Here is a 14177-nt window from a genome sequence, read left to right as displayed (position 1 = left end):
GTATACTATTCTTAGGAAGGGTACAGAGTTTATATTGTCTTTCAGTAGCAGAGACCAAATTTTTATCTGTGTTTGTACAGCACCTGACACAGTGAAATCTTGGTACATTGTGTTTTCCGGAGGTTGAGGCCAACAGCAGTAAAAATTATGAATTTATTTTGGGTGAGAATCTCTTTACATGACTGTCAGCATATTCAGGGAGTAGCAGTCCCAAAGCTCATTTTTAAGTCTTCTAAGTATGTTCCCTGGATAGAGTCTCAAAGTTAGGTTTTGCCTTACTTTTGTTTTTAATCTATATTACACACTAACCAAACTTTTATGTTATGACATCAAAGCCAAAAAAAATCATTTGAGCAAACTGGTTAGTGCTAAGTATACTTTTAGCTCATATGTGAAAAGCCTTCTGGTCTCTGCTAAGCAAAGGTAGACCTCTACTGGGTGAAAGAAATACTGACAGTCTTGTCTTCATTTGTGATAGAACCAACCACCTCCAGAGAAACAAAATGCTGGATCAGTTCACTTCATTTTTAATAAAAACATTTTTATTTAAAAATAGTCTGTTTCTATACCCAAAGGTTTTCATGAAAAATTGTTAGTTTAATTTGTTTCCCCTCCACACTTTTTCCAGTAAAATTGGAAATAATTTAAATAATTAATTTTAATTTGCCCAAGAGCACATTTTTGGCAAGCACAAATACTTCTGCAACTCTTTCTTTAATGTATATAATTTAAGAAGGATTTTTTTCTTGGGGGAAAAAACTATGAAGGGGTCTATTCCAAACATAAGTTTTAAGTTTTTAACCTGTTCTTTTGAAGACAAACCAGTAGCTAAATTTCCAAAAGCTCACTAAGTATCACTGTATTAAATGTTAAGACCAGAGAGTGTATAGAAGCTAATAGTTTGGCAGAAAGTGAAAGGAAACATCTAGTGTACTGAAATGTGTAGAATTTAATATTTATTCTTCCCATTTTCATTTTTTATTTTATTATAAAAGCTCCATTCTTCCCTACCTTGATTTATCCTGGTCTTTTTATTTCACAAATTATCCAAGTGAAAGAAAATGCTAATTAATCTCTCTCAATTAGTTACAACTGAAGTTGGGGAGGCAGACTATTTAAGAGGTTAAAAAGCTGGCAAAACTGTTTTGTGCACAGTTATTTCCAGTGGCCTGTCTGGCCATGTAATCCTGCCTGTATATACAGGTCTATGTTTCCTGTCTTTGTAGTACATGAGCACTTGGGAAAAGAACTTTTCTTCAAAACATTGCTCCTTCTGTCTCTCTTCATGAAGGAAAGGGTTTATGTCAGTGCTCTCAAACTTTGATTATTTCCAGGAGAGTCTGAACACTACTGCGCTATGTCAGCTCAGGGACTAGTTCAATGCTTTTCATGCTGCTTCCCAGTCTCTTGCCTCAAACACAAGAGCAGTAGTTGACATGTGAGCAGCCTGCTTCACTTACTGTTCTGGGACAAAAGTCAAGTCCCAGCATCTGGACCGGCTAGAGCATTAGCACAGAGAGGCTAGAAACTTCCTACATTTTCTGTAATCAATGGCAGAATTGTTTCTCCATTAGGTATCTGCTGCCTGTCATCTGCTGCCAGATCACTCCACTTGCACACAGGACATGATCACAGAAAGTGATTTCCTGGGAGGGAAACCAGGGCTGAGTAGCAGTTTGGGTTGAAGGAACTAGTGTGCCTTTGCTATGTTCTCAAGGTTCATTGGGTGAATCTGATATATTTTATTAGACCAACTTAAGTAGTTGGAAAACATTTTTTAAGCAAGCTTTCAGGTTAAAAAAAAAAAAAGCTTTGCTATGTTCTGGGACTCTATATTCAAGCCAAGGGGCTACCCTGACTCCTGGAGGGAGAGGAGGAAAGATCTGAACCCAAGCCTGGTCTCTCCTGAGACAGAACTGTAGGTAATTGTGTGCAACTGGTGGTTAACAATGTCTGCTGGAAGAGGGAGGATGCGTACAGGAGAACTCGGGGTACTAGACGATGTGTTAACACTATCCGAACAATCAGCTGTTGGGTGTCTCCCATCACTGGTGTCTGGATCCACAAGTACCAGTGTCATGGACCCCCTCTGGGGAGCCATTCATGGACCAGAGTAAGAGGGTGGGAGGAACATTTCCTGTTATGGCTGGATTGCCTCAATCTTCCTTTCCCGTTCTCCTCTGTGCCAGTTTCTCCTTTGTTCACTCTGCAGTCCTCATTCCTAGTCATTTCTCTTCCCTTCCCAGCTTCTTTTTCCCCATCTTTTTTGCTTTTCTTGAACTGTAAAAGTACATATTTTGCAGGGCTCCTTAAGACCTTGAGTTATGTCCCCATACTAGGCATGTCTTCATGGACTATTAGTAAGGTACCTGTTTGTTTACCAGTGTGTACAATGACATCCAGTGAGTTTGGAGTATGTCTTCCAGTGTTGTCCTTCATTCTGCTGTACATAACCTCAAAAACTTGTTAGTACCTAAAGCAGAAGGAAGAAAACTGACAAGAAATAAAGAATTCACCTTTGAAGCTGGTATATATCTGTGTTGCTATACTTGTAAATACATTTCCAAAATTATTTTGAATTTGACATTTGCATAGTGAACATAATTAACTAGCCCAATGAGCCAGAGCTCAAAGCAATAACAAGCTATTGTAGATATTTAAATCACAATTAAAAGTCAGCAACAAAAGTCAACCGCATCTGATGAGCAAAATAGAACCTGATAGCCTGTTGAAAAGGGTTGTTTTCCTTTGATAAAATCCCTCAGAAGATGAATAAAAAGGTGTCTGGTTTGGGCTTTAAGACAGATTCATGAAGAGCTGAACAGATGACATTCACCTAGGGCAGCGATTCTCAACCAGGGTGCTGTGGTACCCTACGGTGCCTTGAGATTCATTCAAGGGTGCTACAGGGTGCCATGCAACGTTAGTACCGTTAGGTGTGCAAACATGCAAAGATATTTCACAAGATAAAGACAGAGATTTCAAATACAAATCCATAGTATTGAAAATATTCTGACCTGTTCGGGTTTTTTTGCAATGGAAGAATTGCTCTATTATTTTTCCATAATCAAAAACAGAGTGAGAGCTAAGAGCTGACATTTTTAAGGGGGACCTTGAGTCACACGAGGGTTTCCTTGAGTTGCAAAAGGTTGACAACCTCTGAACTGGGGAAATAGCTTTCTCATGGGTACAGTTGCAATAGAAGTAATAGTAATGCCACCCTGCATCATCAAACAGTGTCTAAGAATATACTTGCTCCTGACACTGGTCTGCTGCCCACATAACTTTCACCAGAAAAAGCAGGATGTTGATTGATAAGTCAAGACCATCACTGTGAATGGAACTGAGCAGCTGTTTATTAGGGTCCAGCACCATTGCTCCATTTTTGAAGATAAGGAGAATAACTTTTCTGCTTGAAGCTGCGAGGATAATTTTGTTAGTTACAACGTAATTATTCAAACTGAAAACTGGCAAGAGAATGCATGTTAACCCCTGTTGGTCCTGTGGTAATTACCTTAGTAAAGGAGTAGATGCCATCAGGTAATTTCATATCTCCCCTGGAAGATCGCCCCACTAAACCTATAGGGCCCTTGTTACCTTACTGGAGCATGGGATTATTGGAAAACCTGACACATATTAAAAAGTCAATAGCATTTCTAGCAACACCTAATATTGTCTTTGGAGGTCTCCTGTCCTCATGCTGACCAGTCCTAATGGTGGGAGTGACTACAGAGGTATGTGGCTGCACAGACTATTTTCCATAAAGGTGCAGCTCTCCACCTAGACTTCCTATGGGCCCATGTGCAAATGGAGCCCTGAACGTGACTATTTTAATTCTAGGTTAGATCTAAAACCAGAATGGGTCCATTTTGTATAGCTGACAGCAGTGCTGTAGCAAGGAAGGTTGGTGCTTGGGGAAAAGCCCACAGCAGCAGCCCGCCCTTGCCCTGCGCACATATCTGGGGGGCACATGCCCCCCCCCCATGCTTACCTAAGAGTGCAGCGGTAGGAACCACCCTTCCCCAATCCCTGTACCCCGCCAAATGAGCCATTTACAGCTCCATCTTGGGCCCCACCCCAGCTGGGTAGCTCTTGTTGGCCTCCCTTAGCTTCAGTGCCCGGGGCGGTTGCCCCACTTTTCCCCTCGCCCTCCCCCCCTTGCTATGGCACTGGCTGATAGTGCTGAAATCTCATGAATGATTAAGCACCAGATGGTGGAAATGTAACAAGGGCAGCTGAATTTGTATGAAGACTTCAAATCTGAATCCTAAATCTGAATCCCAAACTAATTTGAAATTGAAAAAGCTTCTTCAGGCTTTCTTGTTTTAGCAAATAGTTAGTGAATGGCAGATTTCTATTCATTTCAGTATTGAATTCTTTTTTTTTTTTTCACGCAGAATGCATACATCATTTCTACAGAAAAAAAAATGCATATAAACTTATATACTATATTTGAAATAGTGATTGTACGGTTTCTCAAAATAACAATACAATTAAATAGCACAATTAAGTACTAGCAATTACAGATATATTGCAGAATTCAAAGATTTATTGCACAATTAAATAAAGGAAAAGAAAGAGCTGACCTCCAAGCAGCAGTACATTTAAATAATTAATGCAAGTCCTATAATGCAAATCTGACAAATTACCCTTAACATAATACTAAAATAAAGTGATATTCGGTTGATGAAAAGTAAAGCATTTGGCTGCCATTTTTTCTATAATTTAATTTCTGTAGTTTATGTGGGTTTTTTGGAAGATTAAGAACAGCAAAAAACTGAAGTGATATTTCTTCTTCTGGGATTCAGTGAAGCTCCCTTGACTGTAGTGGAGCTATTCCAATTTTCACCCATGAAGATATCTACTTGTCCTTAAAGAGGCCCAACTTGAAGTATAGTATTTAAAGAGGGTCAGAGCTCCCCCTGGCTAATGAGGCTTATGGAGAAGTAGGGGGAACCCTCTGATGTAGGTCTCAGTGGAAGTAATTGGGAGAGGAGTGGGAAGGCATAAGGAAGACACGGTTCAGCTCACCTCTTATACCTGTCAGTGGAGGTGGCTAAAAACAGATGTCACACTTGTCCCAGAAGAAAGCCTTTTGTTCCAGGCTTGTACATGTCCACTATCCCACTTCAAATCCTTCTCAAGTATGCCGGATAAAATCCACCAGTACATTTTCCCAGAATATTCTGTTGTATGCCTGTATGGCTATTGCAGCTTATTATAGGAACAAGCCTGTCAGACTGAGTTTTCTCCGGTCGCTTACCGGCAAAGGAACAGCAAGGGCAGCGCATGTGCAGGACTATGCTGCAGCAATTTTAATTCGGATCAAATTCTGGGACAGTCAACCTGGGTCAAATGAGACATCTGTTTATAGCCTAAGGGAGTACATTGCCCACTATAAATCCCATCAACCTGGGAGAAGTAATGTTTCTCTCTGAAGTATGACACCTCTGTCTGTTCCTCCAAGGTGCTTCTGTGTGCCCTATATTGTGGGTTACATTTGACGCTTCAAAATGGGTAGGAGAATGTTCCAAATGGTACGTATTACATTTAATAATAATCGAACTATTAGGATTAGACTCAAATGTTTCTTGCCTGGCTGATGTCTCAGAATATCTACTGGGAATATTTCTTTCAGGAATATATCACTTACAACTCCATACTTTTTTGTATCACCTTCAGATTTGTTTGGTTTTTTTCCCTTTAGGTCAAAATCTTTGAACTCTTTGTTGGATTGGTTATGGTGAAAGTCACCCTATGCAGAAGTTCACGTTGTTAAAAAATCTACTTAAATTGTGGGACTTCAGTTGATCGTGAGACCTTATAGGTTGGCAAATTTCACCCTATGGGGTGTTCTGTGCATGGCACTTTCATTAATATTGACCAGCGTGCTGAAGCACACACTCATTTATAGACATCTGAAGTGCAGGTCTGAGATGAATTTTCCCTTTAAGGCACTAGTAACAACGAACATCAAACTATGATAATATAATGCAATACAGCTTAAACCAGTGTTAGGTATATTCACTATGTGGCATATGCTAAAATTAGGTGGTGAGAGAACTCACTAAACGTGACATTTTGTAGCAAGAGAATGGAAAATAAATTAATAAAGAAAATTCCCGCCTCTGAAAGAGGTGTATATATGGTGAGGAATTTCAACAAATATTTTCAGTTCACCACTGTCTAAGTGGGAAGGTCATTGCCAGGCAAAACTGCATATTAATGACTAAATAAGCTGGCATGGCCAGCTCTGAATGAAGTTATGGGATCAGAAATTCACAAATGTATCTTTTGGCAGTACGGCACACTTCACCTACCCACTTGCCTTGAGAGGGCTGGGAAAACAAGACACAGTTTTTACGCTTCCCACCATTGGGTTGAGCGCGGTCCCAGTTGAAATAGTGTAAAGCCATGCCATTGACATCAACAAATTTTCCTTCATTTACCATGTCAGTGACACCCAACCAGAACTCCGACACCCCTGGAAGGCCTTTCTTGCCATAGTCTCGAAGAACATTGGTTTCTTCGTTATCTCTGGGGATAGCCAGCGTCCCTCCTTTGGCTATGCAGTCTTCATTGGCTTCGTGGAAATGCTTAGCACCTTCTGACACGAGGTAGCACTTCTTATGAACCTTCGTTCCACGAAGACAGACTGTGAACAGATTTGATTTGACATATTCAGTAAGAAACGAATAGCTTTAAAAAAGGTTGAGTCTTTAGGGAGAGATTTTCTAAAGTACCTATGGGATTTAGGCACATGTAGAGCCATAAGAGCCAGGGACTGCACCCTGGGTGACAGCAGCAGGAAGAGCCAGTCTAGCTGTGGTAGCTGTGGCACCTGGGCTGGCAGCAGCTGCTGTTCACATGACTCCTCTAATTGGGCACCAGCTGGTGACCTGGCTGCTCACCGCTTATTATGCTGCTGGACACGAATCCCACTTAACATCCATGTGGCTTGTGACTGGAACTCTGTATGGTGCTTTAAAAAAATCTGATTTGTAGCTTATTTATAGGAAGGAACATTGAGCCCCCTATCCCAGTCCCGTCCAGTAACTTCATTTCCTCATGATTCCTTATTCTGTTATTTCAGAATGCTAAAAATGACCTCGGCCTGTTGTTTCTCTGTCTTACGACCGACTTTTATAAATAGTCCTTACCGCCACTTTTGCAAATTTTGCCTCCCTTCATCAGTTTCATAACTTATTCTGCAGTGAAATGGATGTTTGTATTGTTGGCAGATGAGGCTAAGACATCAAGAAGTGTATACTTGGCTTTGCACCAAAGTCTAGATCTAAAGGTCTTTTCATACTTAGGACATTTAAAGTGCCAAAGTAAAGCATTTTGCATTAACTAAGCCTACTTCCTAGCAAACAAGTATGGGACAGATGTTGCTGCAGTGCTGTTTACAGTGTCTTGCTTGTCTGAAAGATATTGAGTTGAAATTCATCATTTTGGGACAGGTGATGAATAAATATTGCCACTGGCAGAAGAGCTTACAGAAGACATAAAACAATTACCTCTAGCTCTTAATTTCCAGGCAGTTCATTCCTTCAGCTAAATAAATCCCTTCCCTTCAGACTCCCATTTCAAGTGACCTAGAGTGAGTTAGGGCTATAGATGCCTTTTTCTAATGGAGACAGTGCACACATTGTCATTAAAAGTCGACATTCTGTCCTCATTTACTAAACTGTTTGTTTTTGTCTGTACAACCTATGTGGTAACAGACCACAAGGAGCGCCAGCTTGTCCTTTGCAAAGCCTAGGTCTTCATTGGTTTCATCTAGCGGAACATATCAGGAATGTTTTAATGCCAAAAACAAATGCACTAGAATATACATTTGGCTTATAGCCTGCAATTCACCTTGAAGAGCAGTCATTATAGTTTCTTCAGCTTTACTCACATATGAAAGGGTTTGCTGGAATGAACTGTTAACCCTCGGTGAACTATCATTTCTCTTCTCCTGTAATGCAGACAATTACATGGAACTGAGGTGACTCCGATAAATACTTCCAAAGAGCTTTCTTCCACTGTGCACAAAACTAGCCGAGACGAAGGTTTCCACTCAAAAAGTCTCAAAAACAAAGTCACCATTCAGTACCTCTGCACCAAAAATACAAGATTACCTATGCAGATGTCTACGTCAGTCCCATAATTAGCAGCAATTCCAGTATTTCATGTTTATGTCCCAAAACCCAAGTTAATATATCCCTCTACTGCTTTTCACACAAATAATATTCACTTGCATTAAGACAAGGATTTCAAGAGGTAAGTTCATGTAAAGCCATATGTGGCAGTCCCACAACTCTCCTAAAGGCTCTGTTTTTCACAAGTGCTAAATATTTTATTGCCTTGAATAGATGCCCTGCGGTCATGATGCTTTATGCATATTTTAGAGTTTCTTCTTTTGTGAAAAATATATGAGCATCTCCCATGTTTAACTTTTCTAAACTGTTGCAAATCCCTAAACGTTTTAAATTTGTGCTTGTTTTCTGTGTCAGGATTTCCTAAGGTTCTGATCCAAAGACTCACAAATCCATCTACTTTAGCGACTTTGGATCAAGTCGTGTATTTGCAAGGCCAGCAGTATTTTCAATTAGAGTAATGAAATGAATCCATCAGTTGCATTTTATGTTCATCATTACTCATCATTTCATTCTTCAACTTCTTGAAGTGCTGAAGAACATCCTTCAAGTTTTTCACCCACTGCAACTAGGAAAGTTACAAGAGGCAAATGATACAATAATCCTTAACTTGTCTTTATAGGAGATCTTTCATCTGCGAAGATTGCCAAAAGACTTTAAAAACTATGTATCGATAGCCATACAGTTATCACTGAAATTTAGCCATCTTTGAAGTGGAAAGCCTCTATTGATAAAGGTCATTTAGCAACAGTGCACAAGAGCATATGACCTAGAGAAACAAGGAGAAATAGTGCACGAATAAGTCTCATTGTAATATGGAAATCTTGAGCATCCCTGTGAATTAAAACACTCAGCTCTTTTTAAAAGTGTTATGGGATTCTTAGCAACCATGTGTGATGAGAGCAAGACATGGACGACCTCTTTTTTGTCATATTTAGAACCCACTTGACCATTGTAGGTTCTACATATAAAACAAGGCAAAAATAGGTGTTGATGGTCGACTTCCTTTTGGCTTTGGTTTGAATTCTGAGCTGCTGAACATTTATTCTCTGGCTACTTGGAAAAGCAGGACAAGATTTACTTTCTGAACCAGAAAATTATTGCTTAGCACAGACTTCTATTTAGTTAGCTATAAATCATTCGCTCAAATCAACATTCCTATGACTATTTAAAAGGGAAATACGTTTTGTAAAACTCAAAACTAACTTTTGTAAGTTAGTTTGTCTAACAAACTAACTTCCTCAAATACCATTCTTCTTGTCAAAAAATGTTTCATCTCATGTCAGCAATGTCATTTCCAGTCCAATGTCCCCCAACATGTGTGACTCCCAAATTGTTTAAGGGCAGCACAATAGAACCATTTCCTAACTGGATAGTTAATTACTCTCCTTATTTTGCAAATGTCCATCAGACTTTCTAAAACAAGGGTTCTCAAACCCTGGGCTGCGGCCCAGTGCCAGGCTGTGGTGGGTCGGTTGCCAGACTGGAAGTGACCGTGGACTGGCAAACCGCGGCCTGCCAGAGCCGGGTGGAGAGGCTGTGGCTCCTTCTGCAGGGCCCATGGCAGTGTAGGGTTTGTCCCCACCCCACCCAGAGGTATCCTTACCTGTCTTCTGGCTGGAAATTCCAGCTATGGTCGGCTGTGACCGCTTGGTTGCAGTTTGCCGGGCCATGGCCACTTCTGGACCGTGGCATAAAAACTTTGGGAACCCCTGTTTTAAAGCTTCTGTATATTCAATCAGGCCAGCCCTCAACTATCAGTGATTGTTGCTTTGAAACTTGGTTTTATAGTAATATTCATATTTGAATTTAACAACTCGTACACTTCAAGAAATGTCTAGCCTCCTAACCTCTCTTACATAAGCTATAGATTCTCAGACTTTTCCATGCAATGATCCATCTTTTTAGACTTGTGTCCCCACTCCCAGTGCGATCTAACCTCTCTGCCCACTTAGCCATGTGAAAAGGGAAAGTTGCTCATGACCACTTGGCAGAAATTTCCTGACACTCTGTCCACATCCAAACCTCATCTATAGCATCTCTACTAAGTGTAGTAAAGCTTCTGCCACCAACCAGCATCTAGCAAAAAGTATGTGTAGACACTCCCTCACCTTCTGCTGGGGGGCTGTGGTCCCTTCAGTGGTACATGAACAATACGCTCTGGTGGCAGAGCTGCTGAGTGGAGACACCTGGAGCTGCCAAAGGTATACAGATGTGCACATGCTCAGGTGGTTTACAGTAGTAGCCACTTTCTATCAGCAGAACATCTGGTGGCAGAGTGTGCTCACTATTAAGCAATATATAGTCATAGCATTTAATTATTACATAAAGCCCATCATTATACTAATGCTATCAGTATGTGGCTACTGCAGTATTATCCTTGCAGAAATAATGCAGATCCTGGGAACCAATCCTGCAGCATGCAAAAATTTGAATAGATTTAAATGGAAAAGAATTAAAGAGTTTGTCTCCACTCAAGTTTCGCTTTTATAGCTCCCGATTTATTCTTGGTGCTATCTTTTTCATTTCTTTGGAAAGCTCATAGTGGTAAGGAACCCTACCTGACAAGGAGGCAGAATGCCTCTTTAAAGATGTAGTATGTCAGGTGGTGGAAGGATGTTTTCTTGTAACAATGAGCCAATAAAACATGGTCTACCTGTCTGAAGTGCTTGCATTTCTTTCAGGGAATTTACTTCTCGCCACAGCTTGTCAATCTGAGTCTTCAGATCATCCTTTTCTTAAATAAGCAAACAAAGAAGCAAACTAATAAAAATACAATAACATACATCGACATACATCCAAGCATGTCTCCAAGTCAGAACTGCCTTTTGTGGAGATAAATATGACAGTAGTAATTACAATATTGATGAAATCACTCCCTGCCTTCCCCCAGGTGAAAAAAGTCCAGAGTTTTTCAGAGACAATCAAAATACAACAGAATTAAATAACAATTAATTCCATGTCATAGACATGCAATATCTAAACCAATGTAATTGTAACGAATACAAACTACATAAAATCCTTACCCAGGGTCCAGTTCTGTTTTAAGTGACAACTATGGACATTTTTCCAAAGAAGTCAGTGGGATTATAGCAATGTGATAATGGAGCAGAACAACAAACGTTCATGAACCATGCAATTGCATAAATAACTGATTTTAGTAACTGCATTTGATAAAACTAGCTTACCAGGGCAAAGTTTAGCACTATGGTAGGCTGCTGAAGTATAAATTCAAAGTCTAAAGTAGGGATCAGTCATTATTTTTGAAGACATGCAGAAGGCCTTTGTTTGTGCCCCTACATAAAAAGATATTTACTCATGAGGATTTGATGATGGAGTTGAGAATTCGGTTCAATTGATTTTTGCTTTTTAAGACTGGGCTTCTAATGATAATTTTGGAGCCTGTTTCATACACTTAGCAAAAGAATTTCAAGCAAAGCCCAGACCCACTTTTTGGTACCCTGTATTAGGTGCCTGAATTGGAAAATGTTAGTTTATTATTACTGTTACTGCTGTGACTGATTCATGCAATTTGCAATGAATACTGTAAACATGCTAATTAACAGGAAAGTACATAAATTAGTAGTGGGCTCCTGGGGTGCAATTAAACAAACAATTATGCAGGTGTTCTTTGCTCTGAATCCTTTATGAACAAAAATTTTATTGTGTGGGTTTCTAAGAGAAAATCTTCAGACCTTGAGCCTGGTTTATTAACCTGTGGGCAAAAGTAGGATAACCTAGATATTAGGGCTGATACGCCGGCCCCATTGAAGTCAGTGGCAAACCTCCTATTGACCCCTGTGGAATAGGGGTGGCTCTAAGGTGAAGAGGCGCGCTACCTTCTAATTTTCCTAAATGCTGGCTTAATTAGAGAATCTCTGGGCCCCATATGAGAAAAGTATGACCTGGCCTTTCATCCCCCAATTTAATCACAGCTTTCAATGTGAGCACGTGTTAGTAGCTGCCTGAAAAAAATGTGGATCACAGGTAACTATTGGTCGTTGATCATCTGTATGCCAGTTTATAATAGAGTCCAGAATTTGCACATTCAGTTCTGCACCAACTCCTCAATGTGCATGTGCACGGAGTTTAAATACGGGCAGGAGAAGCATACTGTTTATTTACAGAAATGTCGATCGTATGAACATAGCAAATTAAAACAGAACCTGCCGTAGGACAATAAGTAACCATTTTGTTGCGCTTCAAACACCACCAACAAAATGGTGGCAGAGAAAAAATCTTGCACATCCCACACAGCAGCTCCACCTTAGTGTCTCTTGTTCCATTTTTTTCCAGTTAATAACTAAGGTTTGGGGGTAAAGAACAAAAGAAAGCATCAACAACAAAAAGAAGGAACAGAGGAGAAAAAAGTGAGTTTATGTTGAACTAAAAAATGATGTATAAGAGATTTGACTATTAAACCTAGCGGGAAAAAGCAGGTATGTTTTCATACGTGGTAGAAAAATGCCATTGTTTTACAGTAAAATTCATGGAATAAAAAAACTCTTATGGAACTCAAAAGAAAGGGGATAGATACATTTACTAGACAGGGAAATACATATGCAAATACTCCTTAGTTTAAGAATCAAGAGACCACGCTATGAAGTGGCCTTAGAAAGCTACTGACTCATCACTGACTAGTGGTTAAGTACTCACCAACTATGGACCGTACACTGCTTAAAAAAAAATGGAAGTAAGAGTTTAAATCTAATTGATGAACAATATTCAAGAGGGTTATCTAAGTCCTCCTTTGGGGCATTTACTCTGTGCTTCTTCTCCACTAGTTCTTTTTTATTTGCACCATTTTATAGCATTTGATAACCAGGGAAAATACTATTCTACAACTATCTCACAAATATTCTCACCAAAAATGCAAAAAACTCTCTAGCATTGGATTATTGTTGAAATATATTATATCCTAGAGACTTATTATTTTGTTCTGCTTGTTTAGACTAGATGAACATGATACAGGAGACCCTTGCCATTCGCAGGTGATACGTTCTTGAGATCCTCGCGAATGGCAAAATCTGCAAATACAGCACTGCATTCATGAATGCTGTCTGCACTCATGAAAACAGTGCCCCCGGTGGCTGGGGGAGGGGGCACGGCTGCTCTGGCAGCAGCGGGAGCCCAGCGGTGGCAAGCACTAAACTCCCAAGGAGCTCCTGTAAGTGTATTTAAGATGCGGGTTCAGCATTTGTGAATATTTGAAACCGTGAATGCCGAGCCTGCGAATAGCGAGGGTTTCCTGTACATGATTCTTCCTAGCATTATCCATCATAACTAAATATGAGAGACCGAAGTTAAACCCTCAGTTAAATCTATGTATCCTAAATAATTTCAGTGGGATATAATAGTCACAACTGAGAACAGTGTCTGTCCCTATGCACCTGTACCAATTTGCAAATCCAGTCTGACATATCACACTCTGCTTGTAACCTAAATAATGTATATAAAGTCCTTTCTCTCAATGGGATAAACACAGGCAAAGATTTCCTTTGTTAATAAGTATTTATATACTACTAATTTCTGATTAATCAAATAGTGTGTAAGCACACTATAAAACCCCAGGTATAAAACCCCCCAGGTATACACTCTCCCCAGAATAAAACGGATTACCTTTCACTCGACGTTTACTGTGCTTTCTGGTTTTGAATCTGGAGGGCTGACCAGTCGTCTGATCCAGCAGTAGTATGGTAATGAGCAGAAAAATTATAAGTCCCGTTTGTGCCATGTCTCTTCTATAAAAACTAATACGAACCTTCAAGAGAGTCTCTACAGCAGCTAAGAGAGCAAATCATATGGCCACAACTCACTGTGAACTGACTGAGGTTAGCTTTATGAAAGCGTAGTGATAGACTTGGCTGTGCTCCTTGCTTACGAAATGTGTTGAATACCTCACCTGGCTCCAACATAAGGTAACCCCTTGTTTCGATTCCTCATCTGAGATTCTGATTTCCTGGTTGGTTTCAAATGAGCTTTTTCAGGGAGCATTTCAGAACTGAACGTTTTGTTGGGGGTTTTTTTGCTCTT

At 40.0% G+C, this 14177-nt stretch overlaps 1 protein-coding gene across 1 annotated transcript; it reads right to left on the bottom strand.

The window, feature by feature from the left end:
* Positions 1 to 4428: 4428 nt before the first annotated feature.
* On the bottom strand, positions 4429 to 13962 carry CLEC3A (C-type lectin domain family 3 member A). Its single transcript, XM_006260249.4, has 3 exons — positions 13764 to 13962; positions 10801 to 10881; positions 4429 to 6655 (listed from the first exon to the last, which is right to left on the bottom strand). The coding sequence occupies exons 1-3, from the start codon at positions 13876 to 13878 to the stop codon at positions 6264 to 6266; spliced, it is 588 nt and encodes a 195-aa protein (XP_006260311.2). The 5' UTR covers positions 13879 to 13962; the 3' UTR covers positions 4429 to 6263.
* Between the last annotated feature and the right edge of the window lie 215 nt (positions 13963 to 14177).

This window comes from Alligator mississippiensis, chromosome 10, assembly GCF_030867095.1.
Source record: "Alligator mississippiensis isolate rAllMis1 chromosome 10, rAllMis1, whole genome shotgun sequence".
In the NCBI taxonomy this organism is placed as follows: domain Eukaryota; kingdom Metazoa; phylum Chordata; order Crocodylia; family Alligatoridae; genus Alligator; species Alligator mississippiensis.
The sequence above is the reverse complement of the archived record's forward strand: the minus strand, read 5'-3'. Positions and strand labels throughout refer to the sequence as shown.

Bases quoted from the DNA above. Each gene is read 5' to 3' on its own strand.
- CLEC3A (XM_006260249.4), bottom strand. From the start codon at position 13,878: ATGGCACAAACGGGACTTATAATTTTTCTGCTCATTACCATACTACTG. The intron at 10,882-13,763 runs GTAATCCGTTTT...TGCTTATTTAAG, and splicing joins CAGTAAACGTCGAGTGAAAG to AAAAGGATGATCTGAAGACT. The intron at 6,656-10,800 runs GTAGACCATGTT...ATCTGTTCACAG, and splicing joins AATGCAAGCACTTCAGACAG to TCTGTCTTCGTGGAACGAAG.